The sequence below is a fragment of the Macaca nemestrina genome, chromosome 19 (genome assembly GCF_043159975.1).
Source record: "Macaca nemestrina isolate mMacNem1 chromosome 19, mMacNem.hap1, whole genome shotgun sequence".
In the NCBI taxonomy this organism is placed as follows: domain Eukaryota; kingdom Metazoa; phylum Chordata; class Mammalia; order Primates; family Cercopithecidae; genus Macaca; species Macaca nemestrina.
In genome coordinates, this window is record NC_092143.1 from 45,075,356 (window position 1) to 45,098,918 (window position 23,563).

The 23,563-nt window shown below is 36.6% G+C and overlaps 1 protein-coding gene across 14 annotated transcripts in view; it reads left to right on the forward strand.

The window, feature by feature from the left end:
- The window catches only part of LOC105499676 (protein inhibitor of activated STAT 2), a 165,272-nt gene that overhangs the window by 94,099 nt on the left and 47,610 nt on the right, over positions 1-23,563 (forward strand). For 6 of the 14 annotated variants that reach the window (XM_011772466.3, XM_024786866.2, XM_024786845.2 and 3 more), the window contains 3 exons: positions 1,073-1,212; positions 6,831-6,868; positions 9,447-13,627. In XM_011772466.3, coding sequence (XP_011770768.1) covers positions 1,073-1,212; positions 6,831-6,868; positions 9,447-9,629 — 361 coding nt within the window. In that variant the 3' untranslated portion in view covers positions 9,630-13,627. Of the gene's footprint in view, positions 1-1,072; positions 1,213-1,985; positions 2,180-3,693; positions 3,791-6,830; positions 6,869-9,446; positions 13,628-23,563 lie in introns of those variants that run through there. The other 8 variants (XM_024786882.2, XM_024786881.2, XM_011772500.2 and 5 more) reach the window with 5 other exon arrangements.

The window sequence follows — 23,563 nt, forward strand, 5'->3', positions numbered from 1 at the left end:
TTTTCCAGCTACAGAATTCTGTATCTTCGTCATTAAGCTTACAGTAGTTGACTGGCAGTGCTTTGGGATACTAACCTTAATGTTTTACCCCTTGTTTGCAAGGTTCCTACTATCAACCATAAGACCAGTAATGATGCTCAGTTTCCTACATACGTTCAAGGATGTCTTTCTTGTGAAGTTGTAGTTGTTTACCCTGGGCTAAGAGAAAATGCAGGTTAAATAGGAAGAATGCAAAAAAATCTCTGTTTAAGCTTGAACTTTTTCAAAATATGTTTAGTTATACTGCTTCTTGAAATTATAAAGTAATTCTATAGTGTATATATATTTTTTTATATAATATCAATTGTGAAGTATTTATTACATGTTTAATTTGTATTTTTGGTAGCATGAACAGCTAATTTTAAAATCATAAATTATCTTGGGATTTCACCTACCTGGTAGGTGGTATCATGGTAGCCAGCATTTTTATTTCTGGATATTATATTTTAAATCCTGAATACTCATCCTCATTTCTGATTGTGGCCTGTTGCCATCAAGTTGGCTGGCCGCAAGACTGGGTAATTTTTCTCAGATGATTCCCAGAAAAGATTGCAAATAATTAATACAATTCAAGTTAGACTTGAAGAAATTTGGGTTGTGCTATAGTAAGTAGCTTCACTTCTAAAGGTTCCCTGATTTAAATCAAACCTTAGGGATCTTCTATGTTAGTTTTAAATTTCTTTAAAGATAAAATCACTGGTACCCATATACTTATTACATACACATTAATAAAAGTGATGTCTGTTTCTGTTTGTGGATGAAAGTGTTATATCTCACTCCAGCACTGTACATTGTGTTTGAATGTCAACTTGCTCTTATGTCGCAGTTGCTGTTGAGAGCCAAGGTACGTTCATGTTAAAATGAAGACTCTTGTGGGAGAGGAGAGGAGAGTGGAGTGCTGTGTAGTGAGTAGCTGCCATGTAGTTGTGCTGAAACTAGTGAACAAACAACTGAGAATGCCCAGTGGTGCAGCTCTTCTCTCCTGTGAACTAACAGCCAGATTGTTTGTAATTTCCCATGCTATTTAAAACAGGGTTCTCATGTATCAGCCATCTTCTGTAAGGGTGCCCAGTGTGACTTCGGTTGATCCTGCTGCTATTCCGCCTTCATTAACAGACTACTCAGTACCATTCCACCACACGCCAATATCAAGCATGTCATCAGATTTGCCAGGTATGTGGAGTGTTTTTGTTTTCTTTTGTTTTTTAATCAAAGTTTATTATTTTTAATCTTAATCTGTGAAGCCAATATAGTTTTGAAATTTTCAATAGAAGTGCTAAGGAAATTTGAAGGCTTCATGTAAAGGTCTTACCTGTTTTTATATACTACATCCAGTTGTTATTTTAACTACAGAGCAATCTATAGATTCCTGGTGATAAGAAATATAGTAGAATAGTAAATGTTAGAGATTTTATTCTCCCTTTTGGAGAATTTGTACTTAGAGACTTTTTCTTCGTTTACCTATTGTAGAACCTCACAGGTGAAGGAAGCATATTTTCTCATACTCTTCTTGGTAGCTCATTAGAACTAATATACTGATGTTGTTTGGGGCTGATTTTTCCTATGAGCTGTGGATTTTATTCTCCTTACAAAGATAGGGTCTACCATCTGTTTCCCTAAAGCGGGGCTTAATAATTGGGATATCTTTTATATGTACAGTAGTTTCCCCTTATCCATGGGGGATAAGTTCCAGGACCCCCAGTAAATATCTGAAACCACAGATATTACAGAACCCTATATATACTGTTCTTTTCTATAAAGACATATTCATGATAAAGTTGAATTTTTAAATTAGGCATAGTAAGAGATGAACAGCAATAACTAATAGAACAATTATAACAATATGCTAGCATCACTACTCTTGCACTTGGTTGCCATTATTAAGTTAAAATAAGGTTACTTGAACATAAGCACTATGTACTGAGATAGTTAATCTGATAACTTAGATGGCTACTGAGTGACAAAGCTGGGAGCCACTGGACAGAGGAATGGTTCATGTCCTGAGTGGGATGGAGCATGATGGAGCCAGAACAGCATGAGATTTCATCAGACTATTCAGAGCAGTGTATAATTTAAAACCTAAGAATTGTTTATTTCTGGAATTTTCCATGTGATACTTTCTGACTGCAGTTGACCACAGGTAACTGCAATCACAGAAGGCAAAACATAAGGGGGAATCTACTGTAAAATATCAAGGTTGCTTGAATTACCTTAGTATCAGGACTTCTGCAGCCAAGGCTGTATTACAAAATTTAAACTTCCCTCCTTTACTCTTCTTCCCTGTCTCCATAGCCATTGCTTTTGCAGACATTTCTGTCAGTTATATTTGAGCAAGTTAGAACCAGTACATTCATGACTTCCCTTCTCTCTGAAGGCCCTTTTAGTGGAAAACAATTCTCTCCTGTTACTAATTTTCTTCTCTAGATTTATGAAGTTAATTTTGACCTATGATTTATTTTTTTTCTCCCCTTAGTGAGATCTTTATTTTTAAGCACAATGCTTATCCTCTGGGTGAAAATTTGTGTTACTGAAACAATTGATAATTGGCTCAGTATGATTTTGCTTCTTGAAATTTGTTTAGATTATGTGAATAAAATTTAGTGGAAAAGAATAGACATTTTATAGTACCCATTGAAAAAAATGGCTTTTAAAGTTATTTTTTGCTTCTTAAATATATTTACTCCATATGTAATTTGGGAGTTGGTATTTTAAGAAGTTCTTTGTAGACCCAGCTAGCACAAATTGTGTAAAGTATTTGTAAAGTATATACAAAGTCTGATGCTAAGGTACAGGTGAGGTTTCATGTCGGGGACAAAGATGGAAATTCAGAGATTCTTAATTCCTAACTGCCTTTTATGGCTGTAACATTGGCTAGTTGGAAGAGTGTCTACATGTCATCTCAGTATGTGTTATAAGCAAGCATTCCAAAAGGATTTGTTTCCTAAAGACCTTGAATTAAAAATTAATCCTGAAAAAAGATAATGAGCATTTCTGTTCATTAAAGTGATCCTACCGTTTAGCAATAGTATAGACACAATTTACAAATCCCTTGCCCTGTTTTTCAATTCTGTGAACCTGGATTAATTTTTAATTGGGGGAAATTTACATTATTTCAAAATTTGGGCATAAAGTAAGACTTTATTTCTTTTTAGGAATGTGCAAACTTGAGAAAAATGCAGTAAAATATGTCTGAACTGGGTATTTGGTAAAAATGCATTTCAAGCTGGTATTGAGCAAACAAGACTAATATCCAAGGCTCATATTTAGCCAATATTAACAATTATGGTGATACTGGTGGTTGTTATTGAAAAGCTTTCTTACCAATTGATAACTGAATAGAATAGGATCTATTGTTCTTTAGAAGAATTGCTAGTTTATCATCATGTATTAATTATGTAGCAATTACTATATCTAAATAGTTTAGTTTTACTTTGATTTTATTGTTAATGTGCTCTTTTGTGATTAGTAATTTGGTTTTATTTTTATGCATAATTTTTATGTAATTAGTCATACTGTGAAGAATTTTAGTATTGATAAACTTAATAATTTATAATAAAATATTAAATAGAACACCAAGAATGGAGAGATAACAAAGTTTTAATACATTTCTTAACATTCCTTTTAAACATAAACATGAATCTTCTGAATCTGCAGGAGAACAAAGAAGAAATGATATTAATAATGAACTGAAGCTTGGAACATCTTCTGATACTGTGCAACAGTGAATACAAAATAAAACAAATAATTTGTATTTATGGAGTGGAAAACAGCTTGATTATTTCAAGGAAAAATATGACTGCCTTATTATTGCTAGTGCCATATTGTCAGGTGCGAATGGTGCTCAAAAGTTGTATCATTAAAATTTGAAAGTGCTAAACATTTACATATTTAATCATGTAGCAGTTATGTTTTGTTAAAGTTTATGACTCAAAGAAAATGTGTTGTCATCAATAAGGAAAAAAGTCTTAATGAGTCAATTTCACAGTGAAGCACTTAAAATTTTAAAATTAAAATTTTATCAGTGTTGATAAAATAGTGTTAACACTACCTGCTTTTTAGTTAAAAGTGATTGACCATCTTCAACCGTGAAATACTTAGGAGGGCATAAAAATGTATCAGTATGGCATGCTGCAATTGAAACTTACGGTGAAATAAGAAACTGCATTTTGCTAATAAACTTATGAAACAAGGCAGTAAAATTTTAATCACTACTGATGAAACTTTATTTCATATAAGAGTTTTAATATTCTGCTTAAAATGTAAAATGCAAGAAGACTTGGATGATTTCGTTTTTTTCTTAGGAAGAATAGCATCTAAAATACGATACCAAACTTCACTGTTAGTACTTGAGAAAAAAATCGTTTCAGTGAGAGAGATATTTACATTAAACAGATTTTATATAGACAGCACCCTTGTAATGCTTGGTAAACAATCTAGAATTCCAACCAGAATTCCAACCAAAATTTTAGAAAAATTTCTAGATATTTTATTATGGTGTTGTATAAGTCACCACATTCAATTTTCCGTGGATGAGGTATCAAGATACAGATAAGTAAATCTCTTAATTCTTTTCTAAATAAACTTTGTATTTACTGCACACATGAAATCATCAAAGAGAATTACAGTACATCTGAAGAACTGGAATGGAAATAATGAAAATAGGGTCCTCAGTGGGCATTCTCTGGTGATGCAGCTTCAATTTTTAATTTCAATTAAAATAATACACAGGCTTGATATGATTTTCAAACTGTTTTATATCAAGCTTGCATATTTATTTTAACTGAAATTATGAAATGGAAATAGTTGAACATTTAGAAAATGAGCATTTTTGAGTGGCTTGGCATCGGTACACAATATTCCAACACCATCATCGATACTTTAGTGTTATAAAAAGGTTTCAGTTACTAACATGAACTGAGAGATACAACAAATATTAAAGGTGATTGAGTGTATGAAACTGAAAAACTATAAAAAGGTAGAAACTATTAAAAATATGAAGAAAACCGAAAAACTGAAAAGATAGAAGGTACTGTAAAGAAAAAACGGTTATACCATTTGAAGCAGAACAAAATAAATAACATTCCAATAAACTTTTTTTACTTAATAATAGAAATTGAAAATGTAAAACTCTGAAGGTATTACAAGGTCTAGACAAATTTTGAGTTCTTTGGCAGAAGCAGAGAGATGATTTACTGAATAGTATCAATATGAAGACAAAGTCTGCTTATTGAGATATCTCACCTATTATTTTAATAGAGAAGTCATTGGAAAAGTTTGTTGTAATTCTCTTTGGTTTAGTATTGGCTCAAACCATCGTATCATATAGCTAGTGACAGACATATGAAATGAAAAATTACAGCAAGCTGGGTGTGGTGGCTTGTGTCTGTAATCCCAGTACTTGGTGAGGCTGAGGTGGGAGGATCGCTTGAGCTCTGGAGTTCAAAACCAACCTGGGCAACATAGCGAGACCCTCTCTCTAAAAACAAAAATAATAATAATAATAATAATTAGCTGAGCATGGTGACACACGCCTGTAGCCCCTGCTTTTTGTGAGGCTGAGGCCAGGAGGTAAAGGCTGCAGTGACCTATGATTGTACCTCTGCATCCCAGCCTGGGCAACAAAGCAGACTCAGTGTCTCCCAAAAAAGGAAAAAAAAAATCTGTAGCAACAATTTTCAAAAAGACTTTAGAAATCGTTGGAATGATTTCTTTCAAATGATTGGTGCTATAGCTTGTATCACTTGATAAGCATTTTTGTAATACCATTATTTGGAGATTATAAGATAATAAATATTTTTAAATTTTTTGAGTTATAAATTCATACTGGTTAGTAAATATTTTAAATGTCCCCACTGATATTGTCTATTTTGCATAAAAGCATAATGTCAGACTTTCTCTGTGTGGTGGTTATATTCAGAGTGTCTCTGAATGCCAGCATAAAAATCGTGGAATTGAATAGAAATTGGCCTGTCTTAATGACGTATGGTTTCTTTTTTAATGTTTTGAAATAATTAAAGAGAATTAAGTCACACAGGGAGGTCTAGGTGAACAGACATTGAAGTTTATTACTAGACTTCTCAGACCTAAAAATTGTATTTATTATTATTATTTGAATATGTCAAAATTATATTACTGGACAATCTTCTACACATTCCTCTTTCTAAAACCTAATTGAACAATTACAGTTCTCTGGTTCAGAAAATTACATTAGCTCAGAACCCAGTAACCCTTAATAACTTAACCGTGTTAGCGCAGCAGTTCCTGAGTGTGTGCTTTGTGCAGAGCGTTGGACTATGTACTGCTCTTGATGTGGGGACGGCTGGAACAGAGAGCTATCATTGAAATAGACATCTGTTTAAGAGGTGATACTTAGATGAACCTCTGTATTTCTGAAAAATAAATGTGAAATATCTTAAGAGCTTAAGTATGTTTTTTTGTTTTTTTTATTTTTGAAGGTTCAAATCCAGATCATTAGCTCATCATTTTTATTGCTTCTCATTCTGTTAAGCTGCAAAGGGGGAAACATTTGTTCTGACTAGTCCTTCTCTGAAAAGTTTTGTACTTCTTTGAGTCTCTGGGAGCTAGTTTTTCCAGTTGTTTTATCAGAGAATATATTCATCTTTGGGTTTTAAACACTTCAAATATCACTAATCATGGTATAGAACTTCCCTGTGGCAGAGTGGTAAGCACTTACCACAAATGTTTTGTGATTTGTGATAAAAATGATTTAGGGAAATAATTCTGGTCTCCTAAAATATGAGACAACTATTAACAAAGCATTTTTGTTTTAGGTTTGGATTTTCTTTCCCTTATTCCAGTTGATCCCCAGGTATGTATCCTGAATTTAAGCAACTAATTTGTATTTGATTGTTGGTTATGTCATAGTAACTAAAAATGACCAGTTGCATAAAATCAGGACAGTCAACTCTGAATTACTTACATTGATGGAAAGGAAGTACTGTGCAAATATTTCACAATTTATTTGAAGGAATAAAGTTGTTTTCAGTTTATGATTTTTGTCTTTAATATCTAAATTTTAAATTCTGTTTTATTTAGCTTAATCAGTTGGCATCTCTTACAAGCATTTGAATGATTAGAATGAATGGAAGGAGTTCTGGGTGGCTGCAAGTTAAAATTTTACAAATACAGTTTTATTTTTTAGCTAAAACATTCTGTACATAGAAAATCAGTAGCTAAACCTGATTAGACAGACTTGACTCATTAGCTTGATTCTTCATTGTTTTTAAAGACATTCAAATTTGGACTTTGGGGAGGCCCCAGTTTAAAGTTGCTATATGTCAATCATCCCTGTTTTCTCTGTCAAAGATGAGAAACCCTAGTAGCCCAGAGCCCCAATGTGAAGACCTTACAGTGAGCATGGATTGCACAGACAGGCTTATAGCAGAGTCAGAGCAGAGGAGGAGAGGTCCTGTATCAGCCTCCTGTTTCAGTACTCTGTATCAGATTACATGAACAGCGCCAGAAATTTCTGTGCAGACTGAGGAATTTCTTGTCATTCGGTGTTGACCTCCTTCTAGCAGTATATATAACAAAGGTACCTAGCAAAGGTATCTGTATTTTTCTAGGAAATGGATTCTTCAGATGTAAGGGATTACTAATTTTTATGTGACCAGTTCTTTTACAAAAAATTATCTTGGAACCTAGAGGTTTTTATTTCATAGCTCTATTTTGTATATTTAGCAGTGGTCTAACTTATTTGGTGACTCCGTAGTAGAAGGGTGAGGTGGGGCCTTACAGTTTGCCATAGAATCCTTAGGTTTTACTACCTGACCTCCATATTATCCCTTAATTCTTGTCATTGTATCTACAATAAGGGTTGCAGGGTTAGAACTTAAGTGGCTGCAATCTGAATACTTCTAAGAATTCAGTGCAGAGCCTGTTGATGGCAGGACTGTAGCATCTAGGACTACTTTCATAAATGAGTATCTTTTTCCTATGAGGCAATCAAAAACTGCCTGAGAGGTAGCAGGAATGAAATGTAAGTTTCTTGGCTTTATTCTAGATTTACCCCCCAATTTTAATGGAAAGTTAGAAATTGATTTGATTTTAGAAAAGAGTTTTAATACCTGACAATTCAACTATCTTTAGAGCTCCTTGGAAGCTCTTTAAGAACTGTTCTTCTCCCTGTAACTAATGTCCCTTGACTCTGTGTGTGGCATTCATTTTATTGATGAACCAAAACAGTTATCTATTCAAAGCGTTGAATAACTTGTTCTTTTGAAGGGCAGTCTGAATTTTAGTTGTTGCTGTCCCTCTGACTGGCAACTTAAACCTGGGACTGTTGTTTCTGTTTTATTCACCAGCCTTGGAAATCATGTAGTCTAAACAACTTGACTTTTAAATTCCTGTTCCCGTAATCCAGTGTCTCTAATGATAAGCTACATAATCTTGAGAATGGGGAATGTGAGTCAGATATCCTTACTGATCTTTCATACAGTTGAACTAATGACAAACTTAAAACATCTCTTGCAGGATATCACTAAGACCTCCTGTTTTGCTAAAGTCAGTGCAGTCGTTTCTCACATAAAATATTTTATACAGATACAATGCTTTTGGCTCATCTGTCTTCACTCCTCTGTTAATATTAGAGTAGTACACTCAGGTTTGTACTTGTTTGGATCAGTGATGGGATCAGTAACCAGGATTGTAAGGGAACTTGTGAAATATGAGCACTAGGAAAGGGGTGTTAAACAGGCATCACGAGAATATTAGATTAGATCTTCTTTAACATTTATTGCAAAACTTTGTGATTACCTGAGATAATTTTCTGTCCTGAGGATCCTGTGATAGTTAGCTACCATCTAGTCTGTGTTTTAGAATGAATGTTGTCATTCTGATGACACAGGTATTTTATGTTTATGTACAAAGGAGTCCAATGCCATCATTCAGCTGGTCAGCCTTAACCTTCATAAAGGGTCTGTTTGATACTTAATTCACACCGGGAAAGGCTAACAAATACTTTTTAAAATGTTATTAAGCAAAAATGCCAGTGTAAGCTCAACAGTTCTTTAGAAATTGACACCCAACTAAATACAGTTAGGGAGCAAATTCTTTTTGAGATTAAGTATGAGTTGTCATTGGAGGGCCAATATTTAGTATTAAATGACTTCAGTTATTGTTGACATTATACTTTTACCTTTGTATGCAGTCAGCAAACAAGTTCCACAAGTTTAGAGAGAATCAAGAATATATGCTGCATTCTCTAAATAATGTAAAATAGCTGAATTCATGCCACCTTCCACCCAAAGATGTGAAGTTTTGAGCAATTTTTAAATCCCAACGGGATTTAAATATGTGAATATTGCTTATGCATATCTAATAATTTCTAGTCTCTTTATTTAAAATCAAGTAGCCTCTTCCTCATTGGCATCATTGTTTGTTTCAAGCAGTACTGTCCTCCTATGTTTTTGGATAGTCTCACCTCACCCTTAACAGCAAGCAGTACGTCTGTCACCACCACCAGCTCCCATGAAAGCAGTACTCATGTTAGTTCATCCAGCAGCAGGAGTGAGACAGGGGTCATAACCAGCAGTGGAAGTAACATTCCTGACATCATCTCATTGGACTAAAGGAGGACTCACTTGATTCTGGGAATCATTCATCAGAACTGCTTTTTCTTGGATCTCTAATCTGTGGAAACTTTTTTTTTTTTTTAAACAATTTGGTATTTATTGAAAGTCAGATGGATTCTTTTGCTTTCTGAGAGGTGAACACAGAAGACTGCAACAAGAACCAAATGACATGCAAGGATTTTGCTTAATTATGCTGTACTCTCAGCATCAGATACATTCAGCCATAACTCTAACTTCCTGAGAGATGGATTTCACTTTCATACATTAATGGATGGAGTCTACAAATCAATGAAAAAAGTTTTTGTTAAAGAGCAATAAAATTATGTAAATATTCAAGTAACCTTTTTTTCTAATTAAAAAAAATTGTAATCAGTGATTCTAGAATGACAGCAACTTCTGTTTAACCTACGTGAAGGAAAAAAAATGGAAAGAAATTAATGTTTGCTGAAAGAGTCCTTTCCATGGAGATTTGTTCTGTTTCATTGAAGTAATGAAGTTTCAGTACGTGGCCAAAGCTTGGATTCCACTCTTCGTCCTGCAGTTCCACTTTTCTTCATGATCCCATCAAAGAAAAACGGCATTTATGTTACTTGGCTTTTTTCCTGCTTATCATTTACACTTTGACGTTGTTTGCTAATGAATGCTGTGTGAAGTTCTGGGATTTGGCTACTCTTCATTGGAGATTATGTTTAAGAGCACTATACAGATTCTGCCCTTGACATAATGTGTGTTACTATGTTTTTAGTAATTGTACATTCTTCATTCTAGAGTTTTCTATAAATTTGAGGCTTGTCTTCTCAAACAAGAAACCCTATGCAGCCATTGAATGAAATGTCTTTGGGGTACGGTGTGACTGAAATGTTTGTTAGAAATTTGTTCACACTATCAAATATTGATATCTTGGAGCCAGCAGAAGAGCAAATTTTGGGAGGTGGTAATAACAAAATTTAATTTCTTCCCAAGAACTTAATTTTCTCATTTATTTTACAGAATAGTAGTGAAATACTTGATGAAACTTTGTATTTTGGTAGCACTGACATAGAAAATGTGTTTTAGATTTATGATGATCATATTTCTCACCAATGTAATTTCAGTCTCAGCAGTGATTTTCAAACTTAGAAAAAGGGACAGCATCAGATTTTTTTTTTCCTTTTTTAAAAACGAAATCTTACCTGAAACTACAAAAGACAAAAGAGAATTATAAATGTTTGAATTAAAGTGAAGAAGCGTTGGGGAAGATGGGCCTGAACCCACTTCCTGTCTCAATCCATGCTACCCCAAACACTTCAGGGAATCTCTGAGGTTGTATTGGGTGCACTTTGAAAATTTTCTTCTGTAATGTGTTGGTTTGATTTTAAATCACACAGAAAACTGGATTTTACTCTTAGAGAAACATTTTCATCCAAGTTTTATAGTTTGCTTCATTTGACTTCCTAAATCATTTTTGAGTTCACAAGGATTTAGTACTTTTCTGTTTAGCTTTCTCTCTCTAAGGTTTACCTTAAAAACGAAGTCCTTGTTTTAATGGCCAATCCAGCCAATTGATTTCTCAAACTGAAGTGCCCAGGTGAGGACTCATCAATTTCAGTTAGAATAGGGGCGTACTACTTAAGAGTTGGTTCAGCTCCAAGGAGTTTACTTGTCCTTGCTTGGGTTTTGTTTTTCTTGTTTTTTTTTTTTTGTTTGTTTGTTTTAGTTTTAACCTTCTCAAGTTTCCATGGTCTTTGTGTATTCTTTTTATGTTGATTTAATTTCATGTGGTTTCCCATATCATCCCTTCTTTGGCTACATCGTCTCCTTATTCAAGGGATTATCCCTTTGTGGGGGCTGCTTATTTTAAAGATGTGGGGGGGAAAAACCCGAATCTACGAGCAGTAGTTGCACATAGTTGCCAGTTTTACTTTCTTAGTCATTAGATTTCCAACCCACGTTGTAGTTTTTTGGTCCAGATATAATATTTCTTTCTCATAAAGTTTTATGTTGCTGCTCTAAATACAGATGCAATTTTTATTGACTCTGTAATCAGATAGAAAAAATTTAACTTGATTTGTGTGGCATAATTAATAAAGAAATGATGTATATTTGTTATTTTGTTACCCTTTAGATTGTCAGAGACTCCCCAATTTAATCAACAAAGTTTTATAAAGTAAATGAAAATATTAACAGAAATTAGTTTATTTACTTGGTTCTTATAACTGATACCTCTGTGCTTTTGTAATTGTGATTTTTTTTTTTTTCCTGTTTTCTGTGAACAGTTTTAATGTTCAGTTTGGTGTTTTACACTGAAATTACATATAAATTTTTAATTTATTTCATACAGGCAATTTGCATTTTAAAAAATACACTTTGAAGTTTATCATCTTGAAGTTGGGGCTTACATTGTGTATCTGTCTTTGAGCATTAGTACTTTATGATTTTGGCCTTATGGCAGCATCATGATTACTGAGCCATCAGACTTTAATATGGTCACTGTTTCTTATCCAGACCCTAACTTTCTAGTAGTTTATTTTGCTACCCCAGATTTCTGCTTAACCAGATATAAGGGAGTTTCAGAGGGGTTGTCTTAGCTGTTACCTAGATTATCTTAGGAAATGAACTGTAATTGTCAGTCTCCTAAAATCAAATTTTTTTTTTTTTTTTTTTTTTTGAGGCTGAATCTTGCTCTTGTTGCCCAGGGTGGAGTATAATGGCACAATCTTGGCTCATCGCAACCTCCGCCTCCAGGGTTCAAGTGATTCTCCTGCTTCAGCCTCCCAAGTAGCTGGGATTACAGGCATGAACCACCACGCCCAGCTAATTTTGTATTTTTAGTAGAGACGGGGTTTCTCCATTTTGGTCAGGCTGGTCTCGAACTCCCGACCTCAGGTGATCCGCCTGCCTTGGCCTCCCGAAGTGCTGGGATTTACAAGCATGAGCCACCATGCCCGGCCAAAATAAAATGTTTTTATCTTTCTTCACTTAGAACTATGAAGGGCTTTTCTTGCTCTGGTAATCCCCCACAGTGTAATTGGTGCTGAAAATAGCTTTGTGCCTGAGGTCTGTTTTCACTCACTCACTTTCTGACCATTAGGTGAGCCACTTCAGGATTTTCTAGCCTGAAGTTATAAAAACTTGGCATCTGTCCTTAGATAATTGTAAAGGCAAAATGAAAGCATTGAGGTAAATTTAGGTTATATGGCATTTATATGGTAATGTGTTTCAGAAAAGCTAGAATGAAAATACGATGTAAGGGATGGCAAGTATAGGTTGATTCATAATTCTTGGTATAAAAGCAAGTTTTCCTTAGTCTTGAGGAATTTGAAGAAAGGTAAAATGTTGGATTTTAGGCAAAGTAGGATTGACCAGAGACTGTTCTGACTTTGACATTCAGACCTTTCAGACGTTCTTCCTTTAGACCAGTCCAAGACACTCACCATTTCCAGCCAAGTTGTCTTTTTTTTTCTGCCAATAAAGTATTCATTAGTTGACATTTGTTTGTATTTTAAGTAAAGTCAATTTTTTTTAAACATTAATTTAATTCATAGGTATGCCTTTCATTTCTCTGGCCTTCAGTTGGTTTAAAAAAAAAAAAAAAAGCACTTAGCCAGACCATTCTTTCTTTAGTAAACATTTTTATTAATTTTTCCTGCAAGATTTCCTCCATTTTCATGGAATGTCATAATGACATTACCATTATTTTCTAGCTCTTTTCATCATAGAAAAATGTAGAGCAGTGCACCATTTAAACATGTCTGACATTAGATTTAGTGGTCCTGGGTTCATGTGATTTGGGAGCTTTAAGTTGTCATTTAGATTGATGATTCAACCTGACTCACCATCTTTTTTACTACAATTCTACATGAATGTGGTGAAACAGGTAGAAGAAAATTAAGCATTTCTCTGCTTTTGGAGTCTAATGTTCCTGCCAAGTGACTGGTTTGTAACACCCCCCTCACCCCCACTTTGTTAGGAACCTGCAATTCCTAAAAGAAAGAAATAAAGCTGTATACAATGTCCATTCGTTAATGCTTGCCTGGTTGAATAATGTTTGTTTTTTCTGTTTATGTAAGTAGTACATGCTTATTGCGGAAAATTTAGACAATACAGAAAAGTATAACAATTGCCTATAATTCTGTCACCAGAAAAAAAATCACTTGATATTTTTGCATATTCATTGCCAGTGTCTTTGCTACTTCTGTATATTTTTACATAGTTTCATCATTCTCAGTGTAATTTGTATCTTGGGGTTTTTCCCCTCAATCTACAAGCATTATTCCATGTCATTAAAAACTGTGTCAACTATTATTAATTTTATGGTACTCCGTTGTTATGGATGTGCCATGATTCATAAAACCTGTCCTTATTTTGAACAGTTTAGATTGTATCTCATAATGCCATGGTGAATGTCTTTGTGCATAAATTATTTTCTTAGGATAGATACTGGAAGTAGAATTTCTGGTCAAGGGTATATGAACACTTTTGTAGTTGTTGATTCATATCACTTTTCCACATGGGTATGCTAATTTATACTGCAGCTGGATGGTATGAGAAGAGTGGTCTAGCCATATTTTCCAAGAACATGAAATATTTTATCTTTATGCAGGCATCTGCACTAAGACACTCTGCCCTTCTGACCCTGTGGAACAGGGTTAACTGACTTGGAGATCTTTGGCAGAGATTTTCCCAGGCTTTCTTAGTTTTAAATATATCTGACATGGGCCGGGCGCGGAGGCTCACGCCTATAATCCCAGCACTTTGGGAGGCCGAGGCGAGCGGATCACCTGAAGTCAGGAGTTGGAGACCAGCCTGGCTAACATGGTGAAACCCCATCTCTAGCAAAAATACATAAATTAGCTGGGTGTGGTGGCAGGGCGCCTGTAGTCCCAGCTATTTGGGATACCGAGGCAGGAGAATCGCTTGAACCTGGGAGGCAGAGATTTCGGTGATCTGAGATTGTGCCACTACACTTACAAAGCAAGACTCTGTCTCCAAAAAAAATTATACACACACACACACACAATCTGACATGTTCCAGAAACACCTGCATATGGCTATCCAAGCTTTTCACGTGATTTTACTTGCACTGTAAAGTTGCACAAATATTCTTTGTCAGACTACATTTTCCATTTTTAGTTCAAAAGTGTTGTCACTTTTTTTAAAAAGCCGCTTGTACCTAAGGCCTGCCCTTAGAGGTCAGCTCTCTTTTTCCTCTTCCTGTAGGCCCAATTATGGCCTTTCTGAGCTCCCCAAAGCCAGTAGAATCTACTGAGTCAAAGGCATTCAGTCCCCAAACTGAAAAGTGGTAAGGCTAAAAACTATAAAAACAGGCAAACATGCCTATTTTCACTTTCTATTCCCTTATGTTTCCAATAATGGTAGCTGCGGGGAAAGGAAAAACAGATTGCTATCTTCAGATGTTTGAGGTACAACATTTTCTTGATTGGCAAATGCCAATCATTTCCCAAACCTTCCTATTTCTGAATGGCTTTTAAAAACTTTAGTTTGTGTTCTCAAAGCGTAATTCTTTTAAATGACAAAGAGTGTTACCCTGTTATAAAACAGGGTAAAAGAATGTCTTATTCTTGGAATAGCTCCTCAGAGGAAAGTGGTGTTATTCCCCATTTTACAAATAAAACAGGTTTAGATAGGTTTTCCAAGCTCACAGTGAATGAGTAGTGGACTTGGGAGTCTGACCCAGACTTACCCCAAAAGCTCTCTGCCTGAACTGAAGTGACATTAATTAGCTCTGCTGCCTAGGAGACTGGTATGGGAATCTAGACTTAAAATCATGAGAACTGGTTTCAGAGGATGGCCAGAGTAATAAGGAAGGAGTGGATGCTGAAGCCACTTCAGAGGAAGACTCAAGATTCAGTGACTGGATATATGAGTAAGGATTGAGTCCATTTTTTATCCATTTTTCAAGCCTGGGTAACTTGGATGTTAATGGCACTATTTACAGAGACAGGAGGCAGTTTAGAGTGAAGATGAATCACGTATGGGAGACAGTGATGAATTGAATGGTAAGCATGGGATTTCAGAAAGGAAGCATCCGTGAGGCTCATTCCTGGTCTTTCTGCAGTCTTTTAAATAAAAGTACAAACCTCCCTTGTCATCCATTTTTGTCTTCACTTATCTCCATTCTGTATTATATTCTAGTTACTGATCCCTTCCTAGGCCATTCTTGGCTACATCTTAGCCTTTTCTTTTGATTTTTCTCTTCACTGCCTTGCCCATAACAAATTTGGCTGCCACCTGCCATCCCCTACAGCTCACACCAGCGTGGGCTGTGTTCACATTCTACATATCTCAAGATACAGTGGTTGCTGTCCTTCCCCCTACTCCATCGTTAATGCCTCTCAAAAATCTCTGCCTCTGAGGCTCATGCTAAGAGGTTACACTATCAGCTGCGTCTAGTCTTATAACTGCCTAATCATTCCCCTTGATTTGCTGGACTCTTTGGCTCACAGGGTTCCTTGCCATCCTTGATTCTGGTCATTCTCATTATCTTCAGCATTCTATAGGTGATTTATCCAAGTTGGTCTGTGAGGTTTTGGTTACTTTACCTCCAACATTTTCTTCTGCTGAATCACACCTTCTGTTTTCCTCTTTGCTACTTGTCCAGCTTGGACTGCTCTTTCATTATTGCAGCCTTGAACAAATCTCAGTCACCTATCCATCCTCTGACATGACTTAGCATAGTTCCTTTGCCCATGCTCATCAGTTATAACAAATGTTATTGCTCTCTTTTCAGACCACTTCCTTCTCAGAAGATGGCTTTGCTGCTTAATTCAAACAGAAGGGACAGTCCATCAGCATGATTTCTTCCCCACCTATGACCACCTCCGTCCTTTTTTATTTCCAGTCTCAGAGAATGAAGTAGGCCTTTAAGGTCAACTCAGCCACATGGGCATTTGACTCTGGTCTCCTCCTCTCATCTTCAGGACCTTACCCTGTCAGACTTCCCCTCTCTTATCTCCATGTCTCTCACCTCTCTACTGCTGCTTTTCTTGGCTTACAGATGGTCTCAGTCATCAAGTATTTGAGATTATATTAGGTGCCAGGCATTGTATCAGGCACTTGAAACACAAGACAGGTTCCTGTCCCCACCAAAGTTGTGCTCCAGTAGCATCAACAGAGATGTGAAATAGGGAGATTACAATGTTAATGGTAAAAGGCAAAGTATAGGGTGCTACAAGAGCATGTAAATGAGGCACCTCAATGATTTGATAGAAGTAATATAGAGAAATGTGAATTGATTAAAAGCTTGTCCAAAAAGAGGGTTGAAAATGTTTAGAATTGCTGAAAGTTTGCTAAGGAATATTGAGAAATATGCATAGATAGATCGTGAAGGGCCTTGTAAAACAGTGATGAGGCATTGAAGAGTTTTCATGATCATTAGTAGTAATGATAATTTGTTGAGTATGGTATGATTATCTCCATATTACAAATGTGGAAACAGATTCTGAGCAGATGAGTGACTTACTTGTCCAAGGTCGTGCAGCTGGTAATTGAGGAGTCAGGCTTCAAATCCAGTTTTTAACTACTTTCTCAAAGGCCTTTCTTGATCATTCTATCTAAAAAGCAAGTATTTCCTAACTATTATCACAGTACCCTGTTCATACACTATTAATATGTAAAATAATCCCTGCATATTGTCTGTATCCCCTGCTAGATTGTAAGCTCCATGAGGGCAGGGGTGATAACTTTTAACTTGCATCCCAGAGCCTAACATGATATGTGGTACATAGAAGGTACCCAGTAAATATTGGTGGATGAAGAAATAGTGGATAACCATTTGCACTTGACTTATGATGACTGGAAATTCAATACCTTTGGAATATATAATGCCTCAGCGGTAAGCATTCACCAAGAGAAGAAAACAGAAGGAGGTGCATGTTTAGGGTGATTGGTACAGGAGATGGATACTGAGGTGTTGGAAGGCAGCGTACTCACCTTCTGAACTCCAAAAACTTACAGGGGCAAGGGCCATTAACAAGGGGTGGGTAGAACAGTGCACAGTGGGGATAATAATGTGGGAATAGGTGTTGTATTAAACCTGAAAGTGTAAGCAACTCCTTGTAGACCCACCCTACTGTGTATAAAAGGCTGGAGAAATTCTTCATATGATCTACTCTAGGTTAAGTATTGAGGACCACCTTATCTGGGTCAGGTACACCACACTGATACAATATAATTGTAAATATAATTTATCCTCGGTCTCTTATGGCTAGCCACCTGACCCAAATCATTATTAGACTCAATACTTTGGAACTGGAACAAAAATCAGTTGACCTGATTTCTGAAAGACATGCCCACCTGCTATTTGACAAACTATAGACATACCCCACAATTGATGGGTAGTAGCACTGAAACTATCAAAGTGGATGAATTCATCCAGAGGAGTTGATGAGTGAGAAAAAAAGACTGGAAAAGGAACACAAGGAGATCAAGAAGGATCAGCTGAGACTGAAGGAAAATAATGTATTACAGAGGCCAAAAAATAGAGTATTTCAAGAAGCAAGTGGTTACTGGAGTTAAAAGCTGCTGATACAACCTAAAAAGGTAAGTATCCATTTTTTAAAAAAGCTTTCATTTAAAACAACACCATATTTGATTGAATCTAAGTGCCTGATTGTAAGACATTAAAGAAAAACGCTAAACTATGACCCATTGCTTTCATGGTCAATGAAAGTACTTCAATATGTATCCTATTAAAATGTTGAGGAGGGATGAATATGCATCTTATAAGTGAGGAATTATGATAATTTTTGTCTTCCTTTGGCTTTCTTAACCAGGCCGTATCTGGTAATTTCATCAAGAACAATTTCAGTGGTATCCAGATCAAAGGCAGATGAAGGGATGGGTATGGACATAGGCATGTGTGTCATTTGAACAGCAGAGAGTTAAAAGAGTTACTTAGTGGTTTGACTTTGATGTCTTTGAGAACCATGTGATTGACGTGATTGGTTCCAGAAGCAAGGAGGAGGTAAGGATGATGTATGAGGATAACAGCCAGTTTCAAATAGCAATCCTGGAGAATCAGAGAATGGACTAGAGGTGAGTTGGACACTGTAGACTTGCAGTGATAGCTAAATGGCAGAGCTTTCTTCAGTAATGCCCATTGTCGAAGCCATAGTTGTGGAAGAAGTCAGAGGCTGGATTTATTCAAGGTTGGGGTTTTGTCACATTGGTGCCACAGAGTGGCAGGGGTAATCTCCTGAAGTTGCTGGCAGGTAGTTTACTTGCTAGAATCTCAGCTGCCCTCACACTCCTGGAATTAATTTTTGTTGAAGTCAAATGTGCTCCTAATTGCCAGGTCTCTTGGGCTTGATGTTTACTAGCTTCAACATCTGCAGTTGACACAGTCTCTTCCATTTCTTGGTTATTGTGCCAACATGTCTTTTTCTACCTTTGGGAACTCATTTTCTTCTCTCTACCCTGGAAATGTAGGTGTAATCTTGCCGGTCAGTGGCATTTCCCCCAGCCACTTGACCTACATTGCTTGATATGCTCAACTATTAATATTCCACTAGCCATGATTTTTTGTTTTGCTAATCAGGTGTCTGGAACAGTTTTTACTTGCAATTTAACTATTCCATTGTATTTGAAGTGACTTTCTTATAAGTTGTTTATGTGTGTGTATATGTATATATTCATGTTCCTTTGTGTGATTATACATATATATGTAAAGTACATTTGTGTATAGCTATACGTACATATGTATACATGTATATATGTATATATACACACAGTATGTGGATTGCTGTGTGTGTGTGTATATATACACACGTAAAGCTTTACATATATAGCTTTACATATATGCTGGGGCTGCCTTTACAAAGCTCCACAAATAGGGTGTCTTAACAGAAATGTGTTGTCTCAGGATCTGCAGGCTACAAGTCTGAAATGAAAGTGTCAGCAGGGTTGTTTCCTTCTAAGGACTCGTAGGGAAGAATGTGTTCCAGGTTTTCTCACTGGCTTGTAGGTGGCAGTCTTCTCCTTGTGTCTCTTTATATAGTCTTCCTTCTATGCATGTTTGTCTGTGTCCAAATTTCCCCTATTTGTTAGGGCAAGAGGCATATTGGATTAGGATCCACCTTAATGACCTCATTTAATTAAATTACCCCTATGAAGACCTTATTGCCAAGTAAGGTCACATTCTGAGGAATGAAGGGTCGGGATTCCAACATACATACATATATATGTATATATATTTTTCCCCCTAATGGTGTGACACATTTCAACTCCCTAACACAGATAAAGTTTACCCATTTAAAGTGTACGGTTTAGAGTCGGGAGCAAGATGCCTGAATAGGAACAGCTCCAGCCTCCAGCTCCCAGCGCGAGTGACACAGAAGACGGGTGATTTCTGCATTTCAACTGAGGTGCAGACCCACACCTCACACCTTACACGGCAGGGTACACCCCTGAGATGAAGCTTCCAGAACAAGAATCAGACAGCAGCACTCGCTGTTCAGCAATATTCTATCTTCTGCAGCCTCTGCTGCTGATACCCAGGAAAACAGGGCCTGGAGTGAACCTCAAGCAATCTCCAACAGACCTACAGCTGACTGTTAGAAGGAAAACTAACAGAAAGGACACCCACACCAAAACCCCATCAGTACGTCACCAGCATCAAAGACCAAAGGCAGATAAAACCACAAAGATGGGGAAAAAGCAGGGCAGAAAAGCTGAAAATTCAAAAAATAAGAGCACATCTCCCCCTACAAAGGAACGCAGCTCATCACCAGCAGCAGATCAAAGCTGGATGGAGAATGACTTTAATGAGTTGAGAGGAGAAGGCTTCAGTCGATCAAACTTCTCAGAGCTAAAGGAGGAACTATGTACCCAGTGCAAAACAACTAAAAATCTTGAAAAAAGAATGGAAGAATGGATAACTAAAATAATCAATGCAGAGAAGGCCATAAACGAACTGACAGAGATAAAAACCATGACACAAGAGATACGTGACAAATGCACAAGCTTCAGTAACCAACTTGATCAACTGGAAGAAAGAGTATCAATGATTGAAGATGAAATGAGTGAAATGAAGTGAGAAGAGAAGGCTAGAGAAAAAAAAGGAAAAAGAAATGAACAAAGCCTCCAAGAAATATGGGATTATGTGAAAAGACCAAATCTGTGTCTGATTGGTGTGCCTGAAAGTGAGGGGAAAAATGGAACCAAGTTGGAAAACACTCTTCAGGATATCATCCAGGAGAACTTCCCCAACCTAGTAAGGCAGGCCAACATTCAAATTTAGGAAATACAAAGAACGCCACAAAGATACTCCTCGAGAAGAGCAACTCCAAGACACATAATTGTCAGATTCACCAAAGTTGAAATGAAGGAAAAAATGTTCAGGGCAGCCAGAGAGAAAGGTCAGGTTACCCACAAAGGGAAGCCCATCAGACTAACAGCAGATCTCTCAGCAGAAGCTCTACAAGCCAGAAGAGAGTGGGGGCCAATATTCAGCATTCTTAAAGAAAAGAATTTTCAACCCACAGTTTCATATCCAGCCAAACTAAGTTTCATCAGTGAAGGAGAAATAAAATCCTTTACAGACAAGCAAATGCTTAGAGATTTTGTCACCACCAGGCCTGCCCTACGAGAGATCCTGAAGGAAGCACTAAACATGGAAAGGAACAGCCGGTACCAACCATTGCAAAAACATGCCAAAATGTAAAGACCATCAATGCTAGGAAGAAACTGCATCAACTAACGAGCAAAATAACCAGCTAATATCACAATGACAGGATCAAGTTCACACATAACAATATTAACCTTAAATGTAAATGGACTAAATGGTCCAATTAAAAGACACAGACTGGCAAATTGGATAAACAGTCAAGACCCATCAGTTTGCTGTATTCAGGAGACCCATCTCACATGCAGAGACACACATAGGCTCATATTAAAGGGATGGAGGAAGATCTACCAAGCAAATGGAGAACAAAAAAAAGCAGGGGTTGCAATCCTAGTCTCTGATAAAACTTTAAACCATCAGAGATCAAAAGACACACAGAAGGCCATTACATAATGGTAAAGGGATCAATTCAACAGGAAGAGATAACTATCCTAAATATACACCCAATACAGGAGCACCCAGATTCATAAAGCAAGTCCTTAGAGACTTACAAAGAGACTTAGACTCCCATACAATAATAATGGGAGACTTCAACACCCCACTGTCAACATTAGACAGATCAACGAGACAGAAAGTTAACAAGGATATCCAGGAATTGAACTCAACTCTGCACCAAGGGGACCTAATAGACATCTACAGAAGTCCCCACCCCAAATCAACAGAATATACATTCTTCTCAGCACCACATCACACTTACTCCAAAATTGACCACATAGTTGGAAGTAAAGCACTCCTCAGCAAATGTAAAAGAACAGAAATTATAGCAAACTGTCTCTCAGACCACAGTGCAATCAAACTAGAACTCAGGACTAAGAAAATCAATCAAAACCGCTCAACCACATGGAAAGTGAGCAACCTGCTCCTGAATGACTACTGGGTACATAACGAAATGAAGGCAGAAATAAAGATGTTCTTTGAAACCAATGAGAACAAAGATACAACATATCAGAATCTCTGGGACACATTTAAAACAGTGTGTAGAGGGAAATTTATAGCACTAAAGGCCCACAAGAGAAAGCTGGAAAGATCTAAAATTGACACCCTAACATCACAATTAAAAGAACTAGAGAAGCAGGAGCAAACACATTCAAAAGCTAGCAGAAGGCAAGAAGTAACTAAGATTGGAGCAGAACTGAAGGAGATAGAGACACAAAAAACCCTCCAAAAAATCAGTGAATCCAGGAGCTGGTTTTTTGAAAAGATCAACAAAATTGTTAGACCGCTAGCAAAACTAATAAAGAAGAAAAGAGAGAAGAACCAAATAGACACAATAAGATAAAGGGGATATCACCACCAACCCCACAGAAATACAAACTACCATCAGAGAATACTATAAACACCTCTATGCAAATAAACTAGAAAACCTAGAAGAAATGGATAATTTCCTGGACACTTACACTTTCCCAAGACTAAACCAGGAAGAAGTTGAATCCCTGAATACACCAATAGCAGGTTCTGAAATTGAGGCAATAATTAATAGCCTACCAACCAAAAAAAGTCCAGGACCAGACGGATTCACAGCCGAATTCTACCAGAGGTACAAGGAGGAGCTGGTATCATTCCTTCTGAAACTATTCCAATCAATAGAAAAAGAGGGAATTCTCCCTAACTCATTTTTTGAAGCCAGCATCATCCTGATACCCAAGCCTGCCAGAGACACAACAAAAAAAGAGAATTTTAGACCAATATCCCTGATGAACATCGATGCAAAAATCCTCAACAAAATACTGGCATACCGAATCCAGCAGCACATCAAAAAGCTTATCCACCATGATCAAGTGGGCTTCATCCCTGGGATGCAAGGCTGATTCAACATACGCAGATCAATAAACACAATCCAGCATATAAACACAACCAAAGACAAAAACCTCATGATTATCTCAATAGATGCAGAAAAGGCCTTTGACAAAATTCAACAGCCCTTCATGCTAAAAACTCTCAGTAAATTCGGTATTGATGGAACGTATCTCAAAATAATAAGAACTGTTTATGACAAACCCACAGCCAATATCATACTGAATGGGCAAAAACTGGAAGCATTCCCTTTGAAAACTGGCACAAGACAGGGATGCCCTCTCTCACCACTCCTGTTCAACATAGTGTTGGAAGTTCTGGCTAGGGCAATCAGGCAAGAGAAAGGAATAAAGGGTATTCAGTTAGGAAAAGAAGAAGTCAGATTGTCCCTGTTTGCAGATAACATGATTATATATTTAGAAAACCCCATCATCTCAGCCTGAAATCTCCTTAAGCTGATAAGCAACTTCAGCAAAGTATCAGGATACGAAATTAATGTGCAAAAATCACAAGC